At 40.4% G+C, this 25302-nt stretch overlaps 2 protein-coding genes and 1 long non-coding RNA gene across 3 annotated transcripts; all 3 read right to left on the bottom strand.

Annotated features, from left to right (window-relative positions):
• Positions 1–4597: 4597 nt before the first annotated feature.
• LOC111230365 (interleukin-2 receptor subunit beta-like) lies at positions 4598–13715 on the bottom strand. Its single transcript, XM_022757065.1, has 10 exons — positions 13575–13715; positions 12426–12520; positions 12165–12309; positions 11968–12034; positions 11226–11319; positions 10975–11120; positions 10277–10457; positions 9293–9395; positions 9123–9201; positions 4598–6987 (listed from the first exon to the last, which is right to left on the bottom strand). Exons 2-10 carry the CDS (start codon positions 12505–12507, stop codon positions 6220–6222), a joined length of 1665 nt encoding a protein of 554 aa, XP_022612786.1. The 5' UTR covers positions 12508–12520; positions 13575–13715; the 3' UTR covers positions 4598–6219.
• A 3441-nt stretch (positions 13716–17156) lies between these two features.
• On the bottom strand, positions 17157–19297 carry LOC111230361. The gene is made up of 3 exons (XR_002665436.1): positions 19221–19297; positions 17339–17449; positions 17157–17235 (listed from the first exon to the last, which is right to left on the bottom strand). It is a non-coding gene; the product is annotated as an uncharacterized LOC111230361 (long non-coding RNA).
• Positions 19298–20279: 982 nt separating this feature from the next.
• On the bottom strand, positions 20280–25000 carry LOC111230319 (SUMO-conjugating enzyme UBC9-like). Its single transcript, XM_022757010.1, has 7 exons — positions 24704–25000; positions 24319–24404; positions 24079–24162; positions 23192–23264; positions 22250–22359; positions 21919–21998; positions 20280–21470 (listed from the first exon to the last, which is right to left on the bottom strand). Exons 2-7 carry the CDS (start codon positions 24382–24384, stop codon positions 21407–21409), a joined length of 477 nt encoding a protein of 158 aa, XP_022612731.1. The 5' UTR covers positions 24385–24404; positions 24704–25000; the 3' UTR covers positions 20280–21406.
• Between the last annotated feature and the right edge of the window lie 302 nt (positions 25001–25302).

Below are 25302 nucleotides of genomic sequence, written 5' to 3'. Positions count from 1 at the left end.
CTGGGTCTGTATTTCCTCTGTGCTGAATTCCTCCATACCCCCCATCTGCTGCAGCTGCAAGGAGAGAGAGAGAGAGAGAGAGAGACTAATGCAAAAAAAATGCAGGATCTGGGTCAGACTCCTGTTCTGCTCTGTGTCAGGTTTGTCTTTGGAGGGAGGGAGATGACAGAGAAAATGCAAGACAATCACATAATAGGACAGAGTTGGGGGGGTAAATGAAGAGAATGATGGACGGAAACTGCAGGAAGAATAAGAAGACAGGTGACCACGGAGGGTGTGTGTGATCGGTGCTTCGTGCTGCTGCAAGGCAGATGACAATTAAGATAAAATGTTATTAACAGATTTAATTAGACATCATACATCATAGTTTATCAAACCGGATGAATGGAAAAATTACCCACAGAAAAGCTTACCATGTGTCTGCACAAAATTAGCACATTGAGCAAAAAAAAAATCATGGAACTGCCCCCCTCTTTAAAGCAGATATTTGCACGTTTTTGCTCTTGCTAGGTAGCTAACATTAGCATCAACGGCTGTTTACTGTTTACCGGTGTAGAAGAAACATTGTGAGTTCAGCATCAAACTTCATTCCTTTACCAACCCAGAGGAAATAGAATAGAACCACCGCTGTTGTTTTGCTTCTATTTGTATCTATCTACGCTGAAGTTAGCATGCTAACCAGCTAGCACCAGTCCATGCGCCCCAGGGTGTGCTAACCTCTGGTAAACACAACGACGGCTGAAGCTCTCAGCAACAGGTGTTAATGCTAACGGTGGCTATGTAGCAATGACAAAACGTACAAATCTTTTGATAATTCATGCCACTCTGTTAAATATACGGCTACTTCCAGCAGGTTATCTTAGCTCAGCATTTTTTAGGTTTCTGTTTTGTACGGAGTGAGCAAAGACGGTATAACGCGGTAATGACTGAGCTTCAGATGCCTTTGAGTGTTTCCACTCTTTATGCTAAGCTAAACGGCGGTGTGGACGGTAGCTTCATACACAGACATGAGAGCGGTATCAAGAAACTTTTAGCGACGTGGTCCAAACTGTTTCTTGAAGCATCATCGACAGCCGTTTTATCACAGCTCGCACGTGTATGAGCTGTTAGCAACGCAACCGAGGAGCGATTGATTCATTTTTATGGTTTTTTGGACGTCTGAAGTGGTTAAACTATCCAAGTATTACGCAATAAAAAAAACAAATATTATTTCGTATCTTGTTAATCTTCTCGCAAATACACTCAACCCTGCGTTCATCCACCGTACAGCGCAGCTCATCATCACGTCATTGTGTGAAATAAGTCCAACTAACTATTCTATGATCCGTGCTGCTGAACAAGTGGAGGCTGAGGCAGGATTTGTGCACACGTGCATGAGCAACAGCTGTTGAACATTATCCCCAGTGGGTCTCAAGGGTTGAGGTTTCATAGATTGTTCTGACATTACATAAGAAGAACATTCCTCTGTTTTTTTTCTGGCCAATGTAAACTACCGCCCGATGCAGTTGACGCCGTCCTCCTGTGAACATCTACTATCTGCTGCCTTCAGGAGTCAGACTCTGGATCTCCAGTGCAGCTCATAACTCTGTCATCCCTCTCTGTGTGTACTAATCCTCCTCTGGTGATCTTTCAGGTGGTATTTAAGACTCTTAAATCTGGCGTCTCATTTATCTCTGTGTTTGGTATCAACTATATGAGCAGCAGCAGCAGCAGCAGCAGCATCTCTGAACCCAGGTGAGCCATTTTCCCTGACACCTGGATGTGGTGATTCCTGATCACAGTACAGCAGCTCATTTTTACAGCTCATAAACCCGACTAGAGACTTTCAGGGCCCCAGGCAGATTTTTATTTTTTTTGACTCCCACAATCCCACCCGCATTTTTCCCCCCCAAAACATATTGTTAGTGGTTGACATAAGTATGGGGACTTGCATTCAAATTTGGATACCAGAGGTGAGTTCAGATTTCTTGTGGTTTAGCTCAGGAAAAAACAAAGAACACAGACAGCTGGTCCGCAGGCTGGTGGACAAACTTAATGCTCACGAGAACATGAGTAACCCATGTGGTTATAAAGCATTTCTCTGCATGCACACATTTATAGTAACTTACCATGTAGTAAATTTAAGACGGTAATTTATCCGGATGACTCATGAGAAGACGATTGTTCCTGCAGGTTTTATCACCTAACTGTCTCTTCTGTTTTGATGGAATCAGTGAAGCTTTTCTCTCTTTGAGTTTCTGAGTTCAGAGTCAGGTTAAATTCAGTCGAGACAGTTGGATTAGTTTTTGTTTTTTTCAAATGAAGCCATTTTTTTTTCAAGCAGGGGGTGTGATGCTGTAATATAACAATCTGACTTTTTAGGAAATATGTTAATTCACTTCTTTCTTTTTTTTAAAGACCTCTATCAAGTCTGCATATACAGCCAGCAGCCAGTTAGCTTAGCTTAGCTCAGCACAAAGACTGGAAACAGGGGGAAACAGTTAGCCTGGCTCTGTCCAACAGTATAACAAAACTTGCCAACCAGCCTCCAGAGCTCAATAATCAACTTGTTAACAACTTGTTATTGTTGGACTTTTTCTTTGCAGGAAGCTGTAACTTGTTTTTCTTGCTAACTGCACATGGCTAAGAAATAGTCTGTCACATTTTCCCCCATTAAACAATTAATTCTTGTTTTTTTAAACTACACAAACAGTTTTACACAAACAGAGCCAGGCTAGCTGTTCCTCCCCATCTCTATTCTTTGTGCTAAACTAAGCTAAGCTAATAATTGCATATTCTAGCATTATAGTTACCATACATACACAAGATTGGTATTAATCTTCCCATCTAACTCTCCTCAAGAAAGTGTATTTCTAAAAATGTTGAACTGTTGCTTTAAACCAAACAGAAACTATAGAAAGGTCAAGAATCATTATGGAGAAAATGAAACTTGCAGTTGCCTTAAGAACGTCTGTTTCTTATCAAAGGAGATTATAGTCACACAGGCTCAGTGCAAAAATACATGAACATATTTAATGAACAAAAAGAAAAGAAAAACAACTGTTAAACTTCTGTTTGTTTTCCAGTCAATAAACAGGCTCATGGATCTGCTCCTGTTGTTTTGGTACAAGCTCTTTCTCACGCTGGCCCTCACCAGTGTTTGGCTCCTGTGGTGGTTGTGACTGATCCGGCGTCTCCTCCTTCTGATAGCAATGGTATCTGTTTCTCCTCCACACGGTCAGCTCGTCCTCACGTCCTCCCCATTTCTCTGTGGGTTAGATCCAAAACAAACTCTGTGGGTTTTCAGGGTATTTTCTCTCTCTCTTTTTCTCTCTCTCTCTGTGAGTGACGCCTGAAAAACAGCACAGGGAACAAAGGGGGGGGGGGGGGGGGGGGATGTTTTAAGTGACACCAAACAGATCCCAGAGAAAGAAGAAGAAGAAGAAGAAGAAGAGGAGGAGGAGGAAGAGTCACCTAGTGGTAGACTGAACAAAGTACACCAGAGATACTTCAATCTGCTCTGGGATACAAACCAAACGTGTCAACAGTCATTCACACAAAAAATAGAGAGTCAAATCTTATGATACAGATGCAGAACTGAACTAATTTTACCCAGAATTCATTGGTATAAAACAATTTTGAGTTGTTTTGACCAAGTGTTAGTGTTTTTAACTTTTTACTGTTGGTCATTTATACAAACTACATGATATGGTTGTGAAGTGTTCTCTGTGAACTCTAACTCTTGTCTCTATCTGTTATTGATTATCAATAAAATGTTTATTCTTTGCAGTTTTGATGAATGAACCTGCAGATCTTTTTTTATATGTTTGTGACAGTTTTAAAGGTAAAACTTGGACTTATTGTTTCTCACTCTAAGCCATTAGATAGATAGACAGACAGACAGACAGACAGATAGATGATAGATAGATAGATAGATAGATAGATAGATAGATAGATAGATAGATAGATAGATAGATAGATAGATAGATAGATAGATAGATAGATAGACAGATAGATAGATTTTCTTGTTTGGTGAAGATTCAGTGTTTCTGTCTTTGACATTTGGACAGATGTAAATTCATCCTGGATTGCACCATTTCTCAGTCTGTGTCTGAATAACAGGTTTTGAGCAACAGGTAAAACTAAGCAGATGAGCAGAAGAGCTCTCTTTATATCAAATGTTGTGTAATTCAGTGGAACAGCTCGACATAATTCGGGTGTGAAGTTTAACGTGTGAAGCTGTTGTGAAATGGAAAGAGGAGATTGTAGAGACACTGATGAAAAGCAGCATGTTGTGTGGTTTCTTACTGTCATGGCTAAATATTGTAAATTCTCTGTGAGGTGAGCGGATGTCGCTGGCTGTGTCAGAGTTAAATGTCAAACCACACTTGAATACACATGCTCGCTCGCTCTCTCTCTCTCTCACACACACACACACACACACACATACACAAACACACACACACATACCACGACCACCTGACAGGACATATAAACAACACACACACACACAGAAAGAGAAGTAAAGGTGTCTCTCTCACATGCCTCCTCACGTCGGCTCACATGCCCACCCCTCAGCCCTCATTCCACGCAACACAGGAAGTCAAAGGGTGACCCATTTCTACCAGAGCTTTTATTTTGCTTGGTCTCTGCACAGATGTCACTGAGTGCAACGGAAATATACTGCGTGTGTGGAGCAGCAAAGATTAGCAACATTTATCACTGACCTCATTGATTTACATGAATGTAGAATAAGCAGTCATTTAATAAACATGGTCCTTAATGTGTTAAGAGACTTTTTCACTGTGGATAGCAAAAGTTTACCGGGTGCAGTTATTACTGTGGAGTGGATCTGCTTCTGAAATAATGATAAACTGATGATTAATGATTTGATTTCTTGCATGAGGTTCAAACAAATGACAACAAATGACTTACAAAAACATCAGTGGCAAACCAGCTGCCTTTCCTTTGATGGTAAATCAATGTAAGTAAAAAAAAATCAATCAGTTTAATGCTTAACTATTGCTATAGAGTTAAACATCAGCTCAGAGCACAAGCGATAACAGATGTCATATACTATAATGTCTTCTCTCTAAAGTAAGTAGTAGATTACATGTCTATTAAAAGTAATTTATTACTATATTCATATAATCAAAGCACTTCTGACTCCCGTCCCACTGCTCTCAAAATCCTAGATCTGCCTGCAGGAATAAAGATTTTTATTAGTAGTTTGAAAGAGCTCTCACAGCACATGTCTTTGTAGGATACAGGTTAAAGTAATAAGTATTTTTAAGATGGTATCATTAATAACTGATGGCACTTTCATACTCTGCAATTTTATTACATATATTTTTTAACACTAATGCCAAACAAAGCTGACTGAAACTGAAGAATTAATCATTCAAAAATACTTCAGCTTTAAATCTTTCCGGTGTGTTTCTGAAAGGTTGGGTTGTTCTTTAACTGCGCTGTGTCACACAGTCCGTTGATGTTTTACATGTATATCTTATCTGATCTCATCGTGACACATTCCTGCACCATAACTCTATTGATTTCAGCAATAATCACAGCAAAAGACCCTTCAGTGGTTGTGTCTGAACAGTGACAGTGCTGAAGTAATGCTATCTACGTTTTTTGTTTGTTTGTTTGTTTGTTTTTTATTAATGCAACCTAAGTAGCACTTTGTAGCAAGCTACAGTATCTGATTATCTGATTATTAAAAATCTAAGTTTGTGTAGATGCAGGGAATCAAAGGATAACATGTGATGTGAAATGTTCAGGTCATACGTAGTTTTTTCAGCCTCTTTCAGCTTGTTTTGGTTTTCTGGCTCACGACTTTTTACTGTTTTGGCTCAACGCTCTTATGAAGCTTGTTTAACCCACCGTACGCTACATGTCCAACACCACCAAGTTAGTGACTTAGCTTCTGAACACAGTGGAGAATTTAGCAGCTAAAGAGCCAGATGTTTCCCTCAGGAGTTAGTGAGACCAAAACAGAGCTGAAAGGGTTGTGAATATTGGACTTGCATTCACCAGGTGACCAGAAACACAACCCCACCTGCTAACGAGTTAACCATAACAACTTCGTCAGCTTGTTCTGCTGCCTCCTAGTGAAATATATATATAAATGCAGAGAACCCTCCCAATATGCTCCAAATCAAACTGCAACACACATCAATCTGTCAGGTTTGCTTCGTGATGTAAACACAGATTAAATTTCAAATGTTGTCACGGACGTTTTCAGATGGATTTATTGCTGAATGTGGTCTGTAGTTCTTTGAGGGTGAGGTAGCCCGTCTTACAGGGCTCAACGGGCATCGAGGAAGACCTGCACATGGAACCAGCCACGGGCCAGGCCGTGTAGCTTTCACCAGCAGCCTCCTCAGGTTCATCGTCCACCTCCTGGCTGTCAGAGCGTATCTGAGTTAGACTGGGAGGATGAGGAGGGGGTGGAGCGGAGGAAGGAGGGCACGCCCAGGAAGAAAGATGCAGAGGGAGGATAAGAAGGGGTGAGCTCTGGTGGTCGTCTGACCCCTCCTCTAAACGCACGCCCTTCTCATCTTCCTTGCCCTCTTCGTCTTCCTGTCCGATGCCGAAGCCGGAGTCTGGGCTCTGCGGCTCCCTCTTCAGGCTCTCGTAGGCTCGGAGGGCGGTGAAGGAGGGGCAGAGGGAGAAGTGGAGGTTGTCGTGCAGATTGTGGAAATCATCCTGATAGGTGAAGTAGGCAGGACCGGGGTCAGTTCGAGCCAAGCCGCTGGAGGCGTTGGACATGAAATAGCCCATGTTAGAGAAGCAGGATGAGGAGGAGGAGGAATTATCGACAACCCCGCTAGTGTCAGAGCCAGCGGTGGGGTAGCTCCGGGAGTGAAGCAGAGCGCAGGTGGAGCTGGTGGAGGGAGAGGTGGAAGGCACCACATCCCAGCTTTCACACACCTCCACCTGGGAGATGTGGTCGCACGGCTGAGCTGTGAAGAACGATTCAGAGGCCGACAGAGGATTCAGCCATTTCTAGGAAAAAATAAAAAAGACATTTAGACAAGAAAACCACACCTGAGGAACGACACGACAGTCATGAATGTCCTGATGACATATGTGAGTGTTTTGGGGAGTTTATGTCAGTGATGTTTCAAATACAAGCAACAGACAAACCACACAAGGAAGCATGTTCTTTTGTGGTTTAAAATTTTGATTTCACTAATCTGGGACAAACTTTGGCTGCAGCTCTTTCCTTTTTCCTGGTAATCAGGAACCCGAGCTGCGGACTGAGAATAGGCAAGTGTGTCATCAGCATCCTGCTTGTCCGGGTGAGGGAGACTTGCAGGTGAATTGTGGTCATTAGAAGATGATAGCAACAGACTCACGATAGTTTCAGTGTCTGTAAAGCTCAAAAGCGATTGGACCCTAGCCACGCTTCCTGAAAGGTTTAGATGAGAGGTTTAAAACATTTGCATGACTTTGCTCTAAATCTTTGAATATGAGGTTGGGATCAAAGAACAGCTTTTTGACAGAAAGAGCTTTTCTTATTTTTTTAAATAAAAAGCATCATCAAAATGGAAGCAGCAGAGAACGAGATATCCTAACCTTCATCTCTAGTATATGGCTCAAGCTCCAAAACACAAGCTTTCTTTTATAAATAAAACCCCTAATGACATCGTCCGGGTTATTTTCTCAGACTGGACAAACCAGAGCCACAGAAGACATTATATGTGTTAGTGCTCGTCGAGACTATAAACTGACTTTTATAAACATCTAATAGACCTGATTTTTTAAATGTAAGACAGGATAGGTTTAGAGAATTACCATCCCCCACAATGAGAGGCAAAAAAAATCCCCGTGGAGACCCCCTGACAAACAACAGTGTCATCTGTTCGTGCAAGTGCTCGAAAATGCCATATGACCACAACTGTTAACATCAACCACATGTTTACTACTGTAGTGATCATCACACCAACTTAATTCAAAGTGCGATGTCTCCCACACCCTCCTGTTGTCCTCGGGTCAGATTTAAACTGTTTTCAAATCAGAAATCTGGTTTCTTTCATGTAAACTGAAAATAACACGGATGGTTCCTTACTAAACTTTTGGAAAATTTGCTGATTGAGTTTTGGGTGTTTTATTCAAATTTATAGCATCTGTCATTTTCTTGGGTCAAATTTGACGTGGCCACTACAACGGATCACACGACTGAAATGGTTTCAAAACAGTATTCTGACTAAACTTTGACATGTACCTGTCTGTGATAATCCATCAACATATGTTCTCCTGATTTTAACTATAGTCAAAATAATTCAAAATTTAGTTTGTTTTAAATCAAAAACAAGGTATACTTTTATGTAAATTAGGTTTATTGACCATAAAATTTAAAAAAGAAAGTGTAAAAGTCGCAGTAATGAGTTGGAATGAAGTCGACTTAAAAGGTGTGATGCAATTATTGGGTAATAATTTTATACTTATACATGTTTTATAAACGGTCAAACAACAGATCGGGTCAATTTTGAGACGGGAGGACAAAAGTTTCACAGTTTCAACCTAAAAACATGATATTTTCCTTAAACCTGACCAAACCTTGACCACAGCTTTGTCACATCATAAAAACGGATCTATTTTTCAGCAGTTTTGGACGGAACAGACGATGATGACGTCCTGCTGATCAGAAAACACTTCTATGACTCGTCCTGGAAGCCCTAGAAAAACGAAGACTTGTCGTTGCCTTTATGACGGCCACATTTTGCAGCATTAACACTATGATACTGCTGCTCCTCGTCTCGCTGCAGTGCTGTTTACAGTTTCATCAGACTCCATGTTCAGTAACCAAAGACATTATTTAGCGCTGGTCAGTTCTGGTCAGTACTCGCTGTAACTGAATATTGATTGAACATTAACTACTTACATTCATGTGCAGTAACAGAGCAACAGAACACATGAAGAGATTCAAATAATAAATTTGAAGGGAACATGTCATCACACCTGAATGTTGAAAGCCACGTGAATACCGCACAGTTATGTTACCTGCGTGTATAAATAGTTCATGAAATTTTGTGGTAACAGCTGCAGTTTCTAAACCATGTGTCAAAATGTTCCATGTGGTAAGAAGCAGTGCAGAATTTAAGGGCTTCATGTTTGGCGAGAACGTGTGTTTTTACCTTTAGATTCCCTCCGTGGACAGGGTGGAGCGTGGGGAAGTATTTAGACGGGTTTGGTACTTGCTTCTCCTTCAGACGCCTGAAGCAGCACGAGAGAGCCGTTATGTCAGACATACTGCGTGAAAACACCTGATGCACAAAAGCCAAAGACAAGCGCACTGTATACTCACCGCCTGCACAGGCAACTCATGTAAAAGAGCAGCACTACAACAAAGAGCCCCATGCTCAGCACCACTCCCTGCACCACCAGCGATGTGTGATCCAGAAACCAACCTGAAACAGAGAGATGACATCTCAATGTGTAAGATGCAGGTATTTTCCCCTTCGAGAGCTGATGCAGACGCAACCCCAGAGTTTCTTTTTCCTGCCTGTGCTTTGTAAAGACCTTGAACCTAAGGTGACCAGATTTCTGAGATGAAAAAAAGCGTGGACAATTTGAGTTCGACGGGTAATATGTCATTAAAATATCTGATGTTTTTAACCAGCCGACAGTTTCATGTATTTTGATCCTGGTAACTGTTGTACTGTAATACACTATGGTGAAGGATGACTGATAAAATGACAGCTCCCTACCTTTGAAGCAGTTGAGAAGTCCGATTGTCTATCTACTTGTCAATTATTTAGTTTGTAAGAGTCCACAGATCAAAAGAATCAAAAGCATTTTAGTATTCCACGTTGTGAATATTGTCATGTGAAGTTCAATACAGACAGTCAGGCGACTTCTTCTTCACTTCTTCCAAAATGAAAACAGTTTTGTCAAGTTTCCACTGGTGGGCTTTAGGTATGTTTGTTTTTGTTAGTTTGCTGCCTGGTTATGAATTCTGACCAATGAGTGAGCCAACTAATCTCTTCTCTTCCTTGAGATAACAACAAAAAAAAAAAATTGGATAACTCACTTTTAGCATAATTTTTGAAGCTACTGCAGCTAGCAGCTAGCCCCCTCTGTTCGCCAAAACAAGCGCAACATTAGTTTTAATTCACAGTTAAAAATGGGGACATTTCCGGGGTCTGGTCCCCCTACTTGAACCCGACTGGACAACTACATTTTCCAGCTGGTCCAGGATCATTTTGACCCAAGAAGAATGATCTATTTCGAAATGAGAGTTGTCATCCTGGAATCCTTTGCAATTGCTGATAGTTTTTCTTGTCGTTACCTTGATCCTGTGACGCCACATCTGGCGCTCCCATCCAAGATGTTGTTGGACTCCAGTTGCTCCAGTGGCTGTCGCAGTGCTCGCCACTGGACTTGACTCTCACCCTCACCTGGCTGTGCCCCTTTAGCTGCCAAGCAGGTATTCTTAGGCCTTTGGCTTGTGTAAACAAAGTACTGGCCTCCTGTAAAAGGATAAAAATTTGGCACAATTTGAAAACCTTATATAAACCTATCCATCTCTTATTCTAACAACTACAGTGTCAAATAATATGTCAGAGTGATTCATCTCATGAATAGCACAGGTTCAGTAGCAGCTGAATTTGCATGACATATGTGTGAAACCAGACCCTGCCTCTCTGCTGCAACCAAATAAACACAACAACAACATTAAGACCAGACATCAGTGGAAGGGGAAGTGTCTAATGTTAAACTTAAGAGGAGACGATGGTGTCAGTACATTTCCACATGAATATTTGTCACAAATGAGAAAAACACTAAAGAAGAAGAAGCTACAAGAATAGCAGCTGCAGGGATGGTAGCGTCGGTCGGTCGGTTGATCCACCGCTTTGACATTCTGACTTTCATGATTCCCAGATGAGGAATATTCCTTTACTGCTCCATCTAGCACCATCGTCAAGTCAACATTTTAATTTCTCCAACACTTTGTTGTATAAAATGTCTGTGTGTGTAGCCACTCACCTTCCATGTCTGTTTCTGTAGTTTGATCTGAATTTGGAAATCAAAGGTTACGATATAGTCAGAGAGAGGACTGCCTGGACTCCATGATAACCAGGTCTCATTAGCAGTGCTCCTGACATTGGGAACACCTGGAGGATTCAATTTGACTGTAGACACACACACACACACATGAAGACAAAAATAGCAAAATTATTAGTCTTTTTTCAAAAGTCTTTTAGTACCAGAGGTAGTAAGAAGAAACAGCTACTCACTGTGTTCACACGGGTCATAGTCGGTGAGGATCTCCAACAACTTGCCGTCACACTTCACGCTGATGTTGGGCATGACTTCATAAAAGTCAAATTCCTGGAGGGACCCATTATGTCATTATGTAAGCCGTAAAACAGTGAGGACAGTGACTGCATGTGCAAAAGCAATAACAAGTCTAATGGCAGAGCTGACTTTGGATTTTATTAATGGATCACGGCTGAACAAAACATTTAAAACATCAAACACTCGTTCAAAAGTGTTGTAAAGAAACTCTTGACATGTTCTTGTGAATAATATATGTATATATATTGTATGTTATTGTAAATAGTATTTCTAATTTATCTTATTTATTCTGGATTCTGTTCCTATTCTTATTTCATTTCCTCATTAAAATTTTCCCCCGCGATTCTTTTGTGCTGCTGTGTCCATTTGAATTTCCTCTATGGGGGATCAATAAAAGTACATTTTATCTAATCTTATCTTATCTAATCTTATATCACCTCATCTCATCTCTTCTTATTTTATCTAATTTTTTTAAGTATATTTTTTTGGGGCTTTTCATGCCTTTATTTGACAGGACAGTAGAGAGACAGGAAACGGGGAGGCAGAGAGGGGGAATGACCGTCCGATGTGGGACTCGAACCGGAGCCGACTACAGCGAGGACTGTGGCCTCTACTAATGGGGCGCCTGCTCAGACCACTACGCCACACGACGCCCCATTTTATCTAATCCTGGTGACTTACTTGATTTTCGAAGACGAAGCTGCAGCCTGGAGGAGAGGCTCCCTGTTGTTTCAGCTTGCAGCTTTGGCTAGTTAAAAACAAAACAAACAAACCCCCGGGACAAACAGGTTTATTTTCTCTTCATGGAATCTCCAAGAAAATGAAGCAAATACATTTTTAAACAGCCAATAACAAATACAACATCTGTATTATCTTACTCGATTAGTTTGGGAACTCTTCTGTTGCTCTCGAACTTCCAGATTTTCTTGACACCGTGGATCCAACAGTCCAGACCAGGAGCCACAGCGGTGCTGTTCCACGTGCAGCTGACATTGTTGACAAAGTCGTTCACACAGGAAAGTCCTTGAGAGCCAGAGACACAACAACAGACAGACAGACAGACAGACAGAGATAATGTTGGTCTCACTGGACTTCATGTAGGACATTCAGATGGACCCGCTGGACAAATAAATTCTTACCCTGAGACTCGTTCTGGGAGCGAGCTGCATGGGCCGAACACAGGGGCAGGATGAATAAGGTCCACAGCATCTCCACCGCCATGACCACAATATGACTGAGAACAGAGAGGATCAATACATACTCTATATTAGATATGAGGTTAAACACATAAAATACATCGGAGTGGAACTTAAAAAGCAAGAAATATAACAAAACTGTTGTAAAGACATTTGATCCAAAAGCAGCATTTAAATGATATCCAAGTAAACCTGGGGAATACGTGTGAGGATCAGAAGCTTTCTAACCTTTGTCACATGTTTCTACCTCCATATTTTTTCTGAAATGAAGTTTCTGAACTGGTTTGTGAAACCGTACCAATCATCATCAGCACTAGAGATGAACACTTGTGAGAGTGAGAAAACAACACCAGATCCACACCGAGCGAACACTCATCTCCACGAGTAACTGAAAACACCGGCACCTGTACGACAGAGAATGTACCGACTGTGTGTCACAGTAAGAGCTTCCTGGTTGGCCGTACACATAAGACTTATTTTATTTGACATTTATGTTTATTGTGGCTGACTTCAGTTGCAGTGTGAGCAAAAACAAGTGGTCACACATGACTGATAATAAAACTAAAGTAGAACTGACATCCAAAGTCCTCCTGTAGATAAATCAGGCTACAGATTACGATTATTTATGACCCAAAGAAGAAGAATTTTCCCATTAAGTCACACATGTTGTCCCCAGTTTGAGTCATCAGTCACTGCTGGTTTTTTTCCGCTTACAGCCTGAGCTGAGTAGGACTGCGAGCGCCTTTCTGAAAGGTGCAGATGTGTCACTGTGACTGATATACATGTTATAAAATAATTCACAGTGGAAACAAAACCACTTGTTCCTAATAACAGCGGCCGCTCAGGAAACCTACACAACACCTGACAACTCAACAGCCAAAAGAAATGTAAGAAATGATGCTGAAGGTGCAAACCTTCAAACACTCCAATACACAGAGATAACTCATCACAAGAATATTGCCACAATATATTTAATATATATGATATAATGATAATAATAATATCTTATAGTCTTGTGTTGTTGTTTTTTTTTTGTTTGTTTTTAACAGAAATAGTTAAAAAATAAAAAATAAATTAAAAGTGATACACCACCTGATCAGTGTTGGTCAGTGAAGGCAGCAGCAGGTCCCTGAGACGAGACACATCGTCGTCTCCTCCGCTGGTCAGATGAATTTATGGTTTCCTTTTCTTCTGTCTCTGTCTTTCTATTCTACTATTTCACTCTCTTAAACAATCTCCCCCCTCTCTCTCTCTCTCTCTCTCTCTCTCTCTCTCTCTATCTCTCTCTCTCTCTCTCTCTCACTCTCACTGTCACTCACACTCATCCCTCTGTCTCCTCATTCTCACCGCGCTCTCTTCTTTTAAATGCCCAGTGACATTTTCCACTTGTAACCACAGCCCATGTCTAAGGGCTTTACAGGAAGCCTGTCGACGCTGTGAGTGACAGAGAGAGAGAGAGAGAGAGAGAGAGAGAGAGAGAGAGAGAGCGATGGGCCGGGGTGGGGGTGGGTGGGGTGTGGGTGGGTTAACTGAGCGGGGGCCTCTCAGTTGTAGAGCACCGCCCTCCTGCGCACCACCAGTAGCAGCTACCTGGACCCTGTCACGACTTTTACCATAATAATTGTACTGAAAACAAGAAATACAAAGCAACACCACATCCTGTTTCAATCACAACGTTAAGTGGGTTGCATAAAGAGAAACTTGCACATTGTCCTATGAAGTGGTTTGTGTCAACGAAACTCTGCTTAAACTGAAGATTCGGGGGATTAAAGAGGCTAAAGCTACCAGATTTAGAACCATGGGGGTTATTTAAGATACAGACAAAACACACAAGAAAAAAGCTGTACAGCGCCAAAACCGCTGCTGTTACAGCCGCAACCACTGCACACACATCTGTATACTACTCAAGTGTTTCTATAGAGGGAAGAGGAGAGAAGGATCAAAGTTAAGCAGCAGCCTGCTCTTCGCTCAAAGGTCATTCAACATTTCATCTTCGTAAACCGCAAGCCTCAAATAAATGTCCTCTCATTGTCGGGGAGATTATCGGAGTTTTATTAAGCTTTTATTAAGCTAACTGGAGTTCTATGTCTGTTTTCCTCTTGTATAGTTTATCTACATATGTATAAATATATATGTATATTAACTTGTTTTCTAAAACCTCAAATTTAAAAACACAGCCGTAGAAGGAGACACGTTTCTAATACATATTATCATTATATGAAAATCATTATGGAGATGGTGTTTGACAGATTTCTTTTTATCTCATCCTTTTCCTGAAAAAATCAAAAAAGATGGTCTCAAAAATGTTTGTGAGAGACACGTCTTGGGTTTGCTCCTGTTTATCGTCTCATAATAACCGTTCATTTGGAAGCTTTTGGTTCTAATGTCCCTCCTCACGTCCAGTTTCAGCTGCGTAAAAAACATCAACATGTTGAGGTTGAAATCAGAGCCCAGTTGAGAAATTGTTGTCAGGGTGTTGCAAAATGTTTTAAAAACATCTTAAATCATGACCCAACCCCAATAACTTTAATACAGTCCCTAGTGTGCTCTGTTCATCAGGATCTCCGCGAGGCAGCGACACACGAAACAAGACGTGCAGGTTCTGCCTGGAGATTTGAATGAACAGAAATATTCCATTGTACAGAAACGCAAGTCAAACTAAATATGAAAAGTGCCGCAGACGAAGAATAAATGGCAGTGAAACAGAGAAACATTTATATATTCACTCGGTTAAATTGAAACCTTTAAATGTTGAGTACTGCAGAGTCGACTGAATTGATCATATCAATGTCGGTCTTACGAACACTCTGATATCTGAGTGTTCATCTCACTCTTCAGGTTCAATGAAAGGCCATTGTGTAACACGCATCCATGCTGCATATATAGGTCTACAAACCAAAAAGCATTCACACATACAACAACTGTTGCAACACAACGTCTGAACTCAGAAGTCAGCAGGTGCCTGCAGTAGGCCAGAGGGTGATCTGATGCAGCCCCCTCGCTAGTTCCTGCAGCTCGTAAGGTGTCAGCATCACTTTACAGGAGAGACGACGGCAGGGGAGGGTAGAAGCGTGCAGAGGAGGTGTAGGAGGAAGAACAGCGTTCAGAACTTGTCAAAAGGTCAAAGTCCGCCATGCCTGAGGCGGGAAGCTGCTAAGAAGACCATAATGATGCTCGCGCTCAGACGGCAACAAGAAAACAGTCTCCATCAACAGACCACAAAGACAAGGGGGGGGTTTCAGTTGGGTAGAGGTGAGAACAATAACAAGGGAGGGTACACTTAGAGCAAAACCTGTGCCTCTATAAAAAAAAAACATGACGTAAATTGAATTTCATACAATAAATATAGTTCTATTTTTTCTGCTTAAAAAAGTTAAAACAGCTGCCACCACATCTGCTCTCTGTTTAACACTGTTCATCGACTCCCTGAATGCAGAAGTCAACTGCTAAAATATGTACAATTCCTGTAAGTAGAGGCCAGAGTTGACTAAGCTCAGTATATGTTGTATAGGTCTGCATATTAACATGATTCACACACAGTCCTGACACAAGGGCTTCCACTGTTGTGTCAAGAACCCAACCTAAGCGTCTACAGCGAGGTTAGCAGAGGCTGCACAGCAGAGCTTCAGCTACATGCTAATGTTAGCAGGCTGGCAGGCATATAGTTACCATGTGCAATATCTTAGTTTTGCATGTTAGCCCGCTAACATTTTTTTGTAATTAGCTCAAAATAGAAGAAAGTACTGGACAAAATGACATGACAGCAAACGAACAAACACGTGCTACATATGCTACAGCTTGGCTGACCTTACAGATCCCTCCCATCTACGCTTCGACTTCATTTTGATCATTTTGTTGTAAATAAATTTGTTTTTTTCATCTAGTATACCCGTGTGTCCAACCATCTTTTTGTGCAGTCTAAGAGCCGGGCTGCAACAGTATGTATGCATGCATGTATGTAGATATATATATATATACATACATATACATATACCACACCTCAGCTGGGATTTCATGACCCAGACAGTTGCATGCAACTTGAGTCTTTTCCCCTTGTAGCGAAGAACTCATCAGATCACTACTCCAGATACTCATACGGGTCTGACTTGACAGAAGAAGCAACAGCTTGTGACAAAAAGCAAGTTTCAGTGGTTTCTGTTGAAACCACCTCCATTCTGTTACCTTTACACATCACACGGAGAGACTATTACCCTCCTTCAGCTGCTGCTGGTGTTCAGTGGTTTAGATCCTTTAGTTTTAGGTTAAGGGACTTCTGTGTGTTAAACTTTAGAGAGCACTCATCATTTCTAAGAGTTACATGAATAAAATGAATAAAGTTTAATAATTGTTTTTGTTTTAATTTCATTTAGAGCGTATTCATGAACACACAGCATATTTTCACTGCTGCGCTGTAGCAGCCAAATGATTACAGCTTGGTTAAGCCTCAACCAAAGGGATATCACATATATATTTTGTCTAACCAATAATCTTTCTAGTGGTATTTCATCTCCAACATAATCGTCCTTTTGTTTGTTATTGTTAAGCGACAAGTGTAATAACATGCACGGTAGCAAATCACACTTTGCTTTTGCATTTACAAAATAACCAAAAGTGTGAATCACAAGGGTGCTGTATGTGTTGTGGTCTCAGGGAAGGAAGCAGGACCTCTTTTTGCGGTGCCCTTTTTTTCCATTTCCGTCAGTGTCTTGTTGAGCTTCTGGTTCGTGATGTTTTTCTCTGTCCACTGGACAAACTGTAAAATATAAATGTAAAAACAAAACACATCAGAATGAACAGAACTGAAAGAAGAAAGACATATATAGAATGAGGAACAGGAAGAGAGAAAGCACTTATACCCATTTCATCTGTCTTGTGGCCGAACCAGAGATGGGGGTCGGTAGACCAGGCTGTCACAGGGTGGCTGACGTAGGAGTCCTGGGCGAGAGATCTCCATGTCACAGGAGCACCTGGAGATGGAAGGTGCAGAAGGTTGAATTAAAGGAGGCACAGAGATTAAGAGACTAAGAATTTACAACCATGCTGGATCTCTGAGGCTGGATTTAAGCACAGAAATACGTTCAGCTGAATGCTAATACCAGCATTCAAACACGCTCATAATGAAAACGCTAACATGCTGACATGTAGCGGGTTTAATATTTGCCATGTTGAACATCTTACTTTAGCTTGTTGCATTGCTAGCATCTTGGTTTGGCAAGTTAGCACGTCAACATGCTAATTATAGTGCTAGATGAAGGTTGGTAGAACTCATCCTGAGTACTGACCAACCAGCCGACTGACTGGTTTAATATGAGGCCAATTTAAAGTGAGCAGATTTCTGAAATGAAAACCGGGGACATTTCCAGTTCAGTGTCAATATATCATTAAAATATCCAATGTTTTTATCTATGAAATAAAAAGGGGGACAGTCCTGGTTTCATGTTTTTTGACTGTGGTAACTGTTGAACTGTAATAAACTACAGTGAAGTTCGACTGATAAAATGACGACTCCCTACCTTTGAAGCAGTCATGAAATCCTACTGTCTGTCTGTTCCTCAATCATTTATATTCCTTTGCCTTCGTAAGTGTCCACAGATCAAAAGAATCAAAAGCATTTTTCATAAAAGGTCATGAATATTGTCGTGTGAAGTCCATCGCAGAGAGTCGGGCGACTTCTTCTTCATGTCTTTTTCCAAGTTCCAACTGGGGGGGGGGGGCTTTGGGTATGTTTGTTTTTCCTAGTGAGCGAGCTAACCTCTTCTCTGCCTAGAGACGATGTCAAAATAAAAGGAAAAACTGATTGGATAACCATATAACTGATGGTTTTAGCTTCACTTCTGATAGCAGCCTCTGTTGGCCAAAACAAGTGCAACACTACACGTCTGTTTTTTTTAAGTTAAAACTGGGGAAATTTCTGGGACTATCCCTGGAAAACGGGGACATCTGGTCACCCTCGGCCAAATGCCATGGATAGCTTCACGGTTTTGATCTAGAATATTTGCTAACATTGCCACCATGAGCTACTAGTCATATCAGTCCATGTAAGATCTGAGAGTGAGTTTGTTTTAGTGCAGATGAATTACACTTTACTACTGACTCACCTCTTTCTTCAACGGTTTCAGTGTCAGTCAAACAGACTGTCATACTTGGCCTGCACAGCACACTCAGTGAGTGAGTTTAAGTTAGTGTGTCACACAGTGCAGCTCAATTATTCAGCAGGATAAGACGGATCGTGTTTCAGCCGCTCCCTTGATTTACTGTACCATCACGTCCGTGTGACCACCGCCGCTAAAATACTGTTAATGTCACGTCAGCAGTTTATTGAATAATAACTGGCGGTCAGCATCACAGGAGCAGGACTCTGGACTGTTCTTCTCCACGCCTCAGCAAGAAGCACTGTCCCATCTCTACATCATGCTCTTACTTTAAACGAGGTCATGAGAATTTATACACTGAAGAAAACTGTTGTATGGAACCAAAGTTTGCTGGTTAACTGGCAGTAATTTGCTTAAACAAAATACACACATTTGTTTAGGATTTACTACATCACACAAAAACAATATAATCAGAAATAGATGAGCCTTTGCTGCCTGGTCAGTAATCCAGCCTTTATATATGTTGATCCTGAGTAAGTCTCACAACAAACAGCAGACATGAAATGAAATACTTTAGCCACAGCAGAAGCTACAGAAGCTTAGGAAGTTGGGAGTGTAAACAGAGACAGGACGTTGATGCACAGACCTGGAAACATGTTGGTGCGGAGACAGTGGCCCAAGCTGTGGTAGCTGTGGGGACACGAGGAGGCCGATCCAGGATCAACATAGTGAGGCAGCGACAGAGGCGGCACCAGAGGGTTTTTTACTGCCCGCACCTACAACACAGCTTTGTTCAGAGGAAATCATAACCAACAAAAGGCTTGTTAAGTTTGAGTGGAAAAAAGAGAAAAAAAAACCCCAAAACAATGCATGGTTCTCACCTGTGCCTTCGTCAGCCCTGCGTCTGTTTGGCCTGCTGTGGTCATGATGAGATATTAAACCACAGGAGGGGTGAGGCAAAACAAAAGGTGTTCAAGGTGTTGAATTTCTGAAGAATTTTGCACAAGAAAGAGCACAACATCGGGTTTCACTTCTGGACACAAAAAAACCAGACGAACAATAAGAAACACACACACACACACACACACACAGTTATTATGCTCTTTGTCATTCAATGCTTTACTCTTGTGGCTTCAATGACAAGGAAAATCTTTGAAGAGCAGTTTGTCAGATGATTTTTAGGCTGAAATCAGTTCAATCTCTTAAAACACAAACTTTTAATTAATGTAAGAAAGGATGCATGAGCTCAAGTTAAGTTAGGTTAAATAAAAAAAGAAATAAGATATATTTATATAAAAATAATGCAAGATAATAACTCACAACTCCTCACATGTAATCTCTTAATTAGTCCAAACTGCTTTTACTTACTTTTCCACTTTTCCAGCTTTACAAAGATTTTTTCTAATAAAAAACAAAAAAAACAAAAACAAAAAACAAACAAATTTTTTCAGTTCTTTTATTCAACTTTATTTCACAATTTTATGCCATTTATTGTGTTTTCTGTTATAATACCACACACAAATGTCAACTGGCTAAAACAATATAAAACATAACTTCCACAATTTTTCATTATTTATATTATGTACATGCACTCATTTACTTAGAGGCAAAAAAATCTCAGGCCTTCGCTTACTCTCAAGTGCACTTTCATCTGCCGTCCTTGCTGGTTGAGAGGCCATTCCAATGAGGATCCTTCAGCTTCAGACTTAACAGGTTTTTTTTTTTTGGATTTATAGAAGTTTATATTCATTTTTATAGGAAATATGGGATAAAACGACTGAATGAATTGAGCCAAAACAAACACACAGCAACAGTTCTTATCATTATTATTATTATTTTTTTTTTTACTATGCAACTTCTCCTCTCTCTCATAGCGGGGAAGCAGATGACACCCACTGCTGTTGAATGCGACTTAAGTTGATCACCGTGACAGACAAATTAGTTTCGTTCCCAGTTGGATTCACATAAAGAATCTCACCACTAGGTTAATCTTCGTTTCACCCCAGTGAGGGATGAATGATGGAGGAACAAAGCCCCGACTCCACCCGCCCCATTTTCCATCCGTGGCTCTTCCCTCCTCTGACGTGGACAGAGCTTCACTTCTTTCCTTTTAAGTGCCAGGATCGTCTTTTACTTTTATTTGACGTGTTGATAAATTCTGTTGATACTGTTCTTTTGGAAACTCTGATGTGACAGGAATGAAAGAAGGGATCTCCAGCACAAAGAAAGGAGCGACTTCCATTGTGCTTCTAACTGCTCTGTCCCAGTTTATTCCCGTATCCATGAAACACTATCTACAATATTTCCGGGGGTTTGATGATTTGATAAAAAACTGGAAGTTTACGAATAGGCAAACACTGCTCCTCTGCCACGACCCACCAACATTACACAGAGAGTGGTTCTGACATGAAATCTTATTTCTACAGCGCTGTCCTTACATTAGCATGATTTTACAGAATTAATGGAGGCATGAGTGAGCTCAGCAGCACTCATGACAAAACTGGAGATATGGATTATACAAGAGTTACAAAGAGCAAAGGTCATGTTGACAGCAGAGTTCTAGGATCATCAGCTATGCATTAAAATGCATAAATATTTCTTGAAGACAGTAAAATTATGATCTTTTGTTGTTTAAAAAAAAAAGAAAAAGAAAAAAAAAGAAAAAGAAAGGAAGGAAGAAATAAAACAGGCTCACTTGTCATCTGTGTAATAGTATAATAATACTCAAAACTGGATTCTTATTGGAGTGGTCCTTCAGGTGCCGCCTGCCTCCTGTTTGTAACCTCTGTCAGTTCAGGCTGCTCTGGCAGGATAAAGGCCAGACACTCCTCTCTATGTGGGGGCAAACTTCTTGGCCTGTGCCCTTACCCGCTTCTCATAGTCCATCCTGTTCTGACTGAAAGACAAAAAAAACAGAGCGATACAGACATTTTAAACCCTGCTAACATTACTTACAATTTTCCTTAAGGGTTCATTTTCACACATATATCACATCAGTGTGTAAAGTAGTGCAAGAACCGGAAACAATTCTTTCTTCCTTCTTGTTATGACTTAACATTGGTTTCTAAAGGTCTGAGATAAAGGAGTGACAGTTCCCTATCCTAATCTGAACTGACTTAAAGTATCTAAAACCTTCAAAATAAAAGGCCTTTAATTTGTGCCAAAAAATACAATTTGTAGTTCACAGCAAGAGCACACTACAAATAAAAGCTGATAATGTGGAAATGAAAAGAAAAAAAAAAAAGCTAAACATTTCAGCTCAGTGGGTTTCAGTTGTTTTACTATATTTAGATATTGCTAAATAAAAAACAATTAATTCGAGCTTCAGCTGCAGATACACTCACCAGTAAATTGTGTAAGCCTCTGCTTGTGCTGGGTCTTGAATGTTAGGCTCATTCAGCAGCTCCTGGATCCCCAACAGGATCTGAAAACACAGTCGGTCATAGTGTTAGTGTGACAGTTTATTGGGTTAAACCCCACCAGCTTTACATTCATTCCTTCACTGCAGTGGCTCCTTGATCCACACAACTAAATATTTTACCTTCGGTTAGTGGACGGTGTGATAAGAGGATTATACTCACAAAGCAAACGGCCTTCATCAGATATAACCTTATGATAAATAAGTGAACCAACCACCTCCGCTGCTGATGACAGTGACTACGAGTGTGTTCGAACCTGTTTGATGGTGATGGCCGGCCTCCAGTCTTTGTCCTCCTCCAGGATGGACAGACACACAGTGCCTGATGGGTAGACATTCGGGTGGAATATTGGTGGCTCAAACTTGCCTGAGTGGAAAACAATCGAAAAGAAAGTCAGAATTTTAAAAGCTTGAAGAAAAATGAAACTAAATTAAATTGAAGATTTCAGTTACAAAAGAACAATGTAGTCATTGTAGAAAACCGTCATTACCTGAGGTTTTTCATTCAATATCTCTAAAACACAAGAGGATCTGTCAAAGTGCTGACACATCGTAAATCTGTCCATGAAAAACTGCAGTTTTCCTCCTGTCTTCCTGCCGACATCACTGATCAAATACTGCCTTTGTTCAGCTGCTCATCTGAATATCACTTCACTTCACTGAGAGGAACACTTCTGTCTTAGAGACTGAGCTCAATCATCAAGCTTTCATTAGAGAATGGAATAGTTACTGTGCCACCCTACTCGACTCTAGCTTCATTTCATCCTACCAAAACAGGCAAATGCAAATTTTCATGTAACTTTAGCTTGCAATACCAAATATATGTGTTTGAAACTGGTGGCACCATCACACCAAGGGATTCTGGGACAGAGCCCTGGATGTAAAACAACTGACAAAACAAACAGTTACACATTCTTAAGTTTGGGTGGACATGTAACACTTTTGCTTGAATTTAAAACTTGTTCGGCAGTAACCAGTTTTTATTTTACCATCACACACACAAAAAAAAAAACAATGTCATCTTGTACTCAGTGTTCACTATTTACACAAGCTGGTGGCTAAACCTGGTTTAATGACCTTGTTTCCAAAACACTTATTTCCTGTGTTTTTCCTCTTTTATTCTGAATAGACAGCTGCATGCAAATTTCTGCCCTTCGATGTAAAATGAAACTAATTACTAAGTGCACAATCATACTCACATTTGGGTGGTGAGGAAGGGTAGTCATCTTTGAAAAGCATTCTGAGTTTGTAGAGTCCTCCCTCCCACAAGGTCTAATCAAAGAATAAGGAAATGTTAAATGTTTTACTGATTTCACTGAGGAAAGACAAAGGGGTATTAAACAGAAACAGCAAAGGACTCATTTAAAGTAACAATAAAGGAATTTCAGTGTGGAGCCATAGAAAAACTAAATATGTGGACATTAAGCAACAGTTAACACACTGAAAATGAAATGCACCTTGTGTCTTGTGGCAGCAAAGAAGAACTGATTTCTGGGAAAACTGCCATTTTATCCAGTTGTGAAACAATAAAGTACATTAATAAATTGTTGTAGGTATCGTTGCATAGACTTGCATACTCCGATAGACTGGTAGTTTAATACATATTAATACATTATAACTTATTAGGTTTATATTTTGTGTTAATCTGAATCTGCAAAGTAACTAGACTCTACTTATCAAATATATGTAGTGGAATAAAAAAATAAGATTTTTCTCTGAAATGTGGCAGAGTACAACACAGGTAAAGTACAAGTACCTTAAAATTGTAAACAAAAGTAAACCTTTGTTAAATTACACCGTGTATGTAATGTGTAGTGTAAAATGTAAGATTACCTATACATTTATAAAGGATTGTCCTGTAATAATCTCAATTTACAGTAGTCATGAATGCCAGCTAGCAAACGGTGGATGAAAGAGTTAAGGTGCTAAAGTCAGCAAAGCAAAAAGGTTCACATAAAGATTATAGAGGATTATAGTTTGAACGCCAAAGATGTGTTGAAATTATTATCTACTGCTAGTCACACAAGCATAAAAACAGCTGGTCCACTTTGATATGTAACTGACTCTACGACAGAAGGTAACCTACTCCTTTCTTCCCTGGAATGGCACACTCCCAGTTCATCAGATTCATGGTCCCATCAGGATTCTTGGTAGGCACAGCAACAAAACCCTGCATGGTTCATAAGAGACGCAAAACATAAGTGTGAAACCTCTGTCCTAGTTGACTGCATGGTTATCTACTCTGGCCAATACATCTATGAAATCTCAAGGATAAAAAGAGGGGTTACAAAATGTTGATACTGTATAATAATCAGCTGTTGCTTACAAATGGGTGGTCTTTTCTCCAGGCTTTGCGCTCCTGGGACAGTCTGCTAAGAGCGATGCCAGACATTGTTGCTCATTAACGCCTCCCTGTGGAAAAACAACCCAAAACAAATTAATTATTCAATTCAAGCTGTCAACAATCTTAATGATATGGCCGCAATTGTTTCTACTGAAAAAAAACAAACAAAACAACACATCTTGACAATTTACTACTCGACATCCGGCATTAATTGATGTTATTAGAGTCCAGTTGAAAGGATATGGTTCATTTAGCCTCTACAATGCACCGTACTGGACAGAATATACGACCCTAGCAAACCGCACACCGGCAACAGCTCACTCACACTAGCCTCAGTGTTAAATAACAGTCTTTTAGCTTAACTTACCTCTTATTTTATTTAGCTAAATATCAGAATTACGTCGGGTTGAGGACTAGCTTGTTTGCTACGCTAGCGCTAACGTTAACGTTACGACAAAACACACCCTTCGACGTTCAAAGACAAAACTACTGGGCCAGTTAGGGCGTAAAAGACCGAACCGATTGAAGCTTCTACTTTATCAACATTCCCCAAACAGACTTATCGAAATATATTTGTGTTACTTTTCACGATTTACCACAGTTGTGTAAAACAATGTGACTCGTAATATCGTTTCGGCAGCTAGCCTATAGCCAAAAAGGACCCCAATTTGTTTATTTCGTAAGGACCTTCAGGCAGTTTACGGGACATCCGAGTGACATACGTCAGAGACGAGCGGCCATCTTTGTTGTGGCATTCGTGCTGGGAAGTTCAGGGCTTCGGGTGATGCAATCATTTTGATTCATGTCCTCTAAATGAATCAGCTTTCAATCCCGCCTTTTCTTTTTTTTTTTTTAAATTTCATTTTCATTATTTTTTACTCTTTCACATCAGCCTGTCTGTTATTTATGATATATGTTTAGCTAATATTAGCATTATGCATGTGTAATAATTAAATGGACAGGACT

Source organism: Seriola dumerili, unplaced genomic scaffold, assembly GCF_002260705.1.
Source record: "Seriola dumerili isolate Sdu_G_001 unplaced genomic scaffold, Sdu_1.0 BDQW01000262.1, whole genome shotgun sequence".
Taxonomy (NCBI): Eukaryota; Metazoa; Chordata; class Actinopteri; order Carangiformes; family Carangidae; genus Seriola; species Seriola dumerili.
Note: the sequence above shows the minus strand (reverse complement) of the source record. Positions and strands in the feature narration are given on the sequence as shown.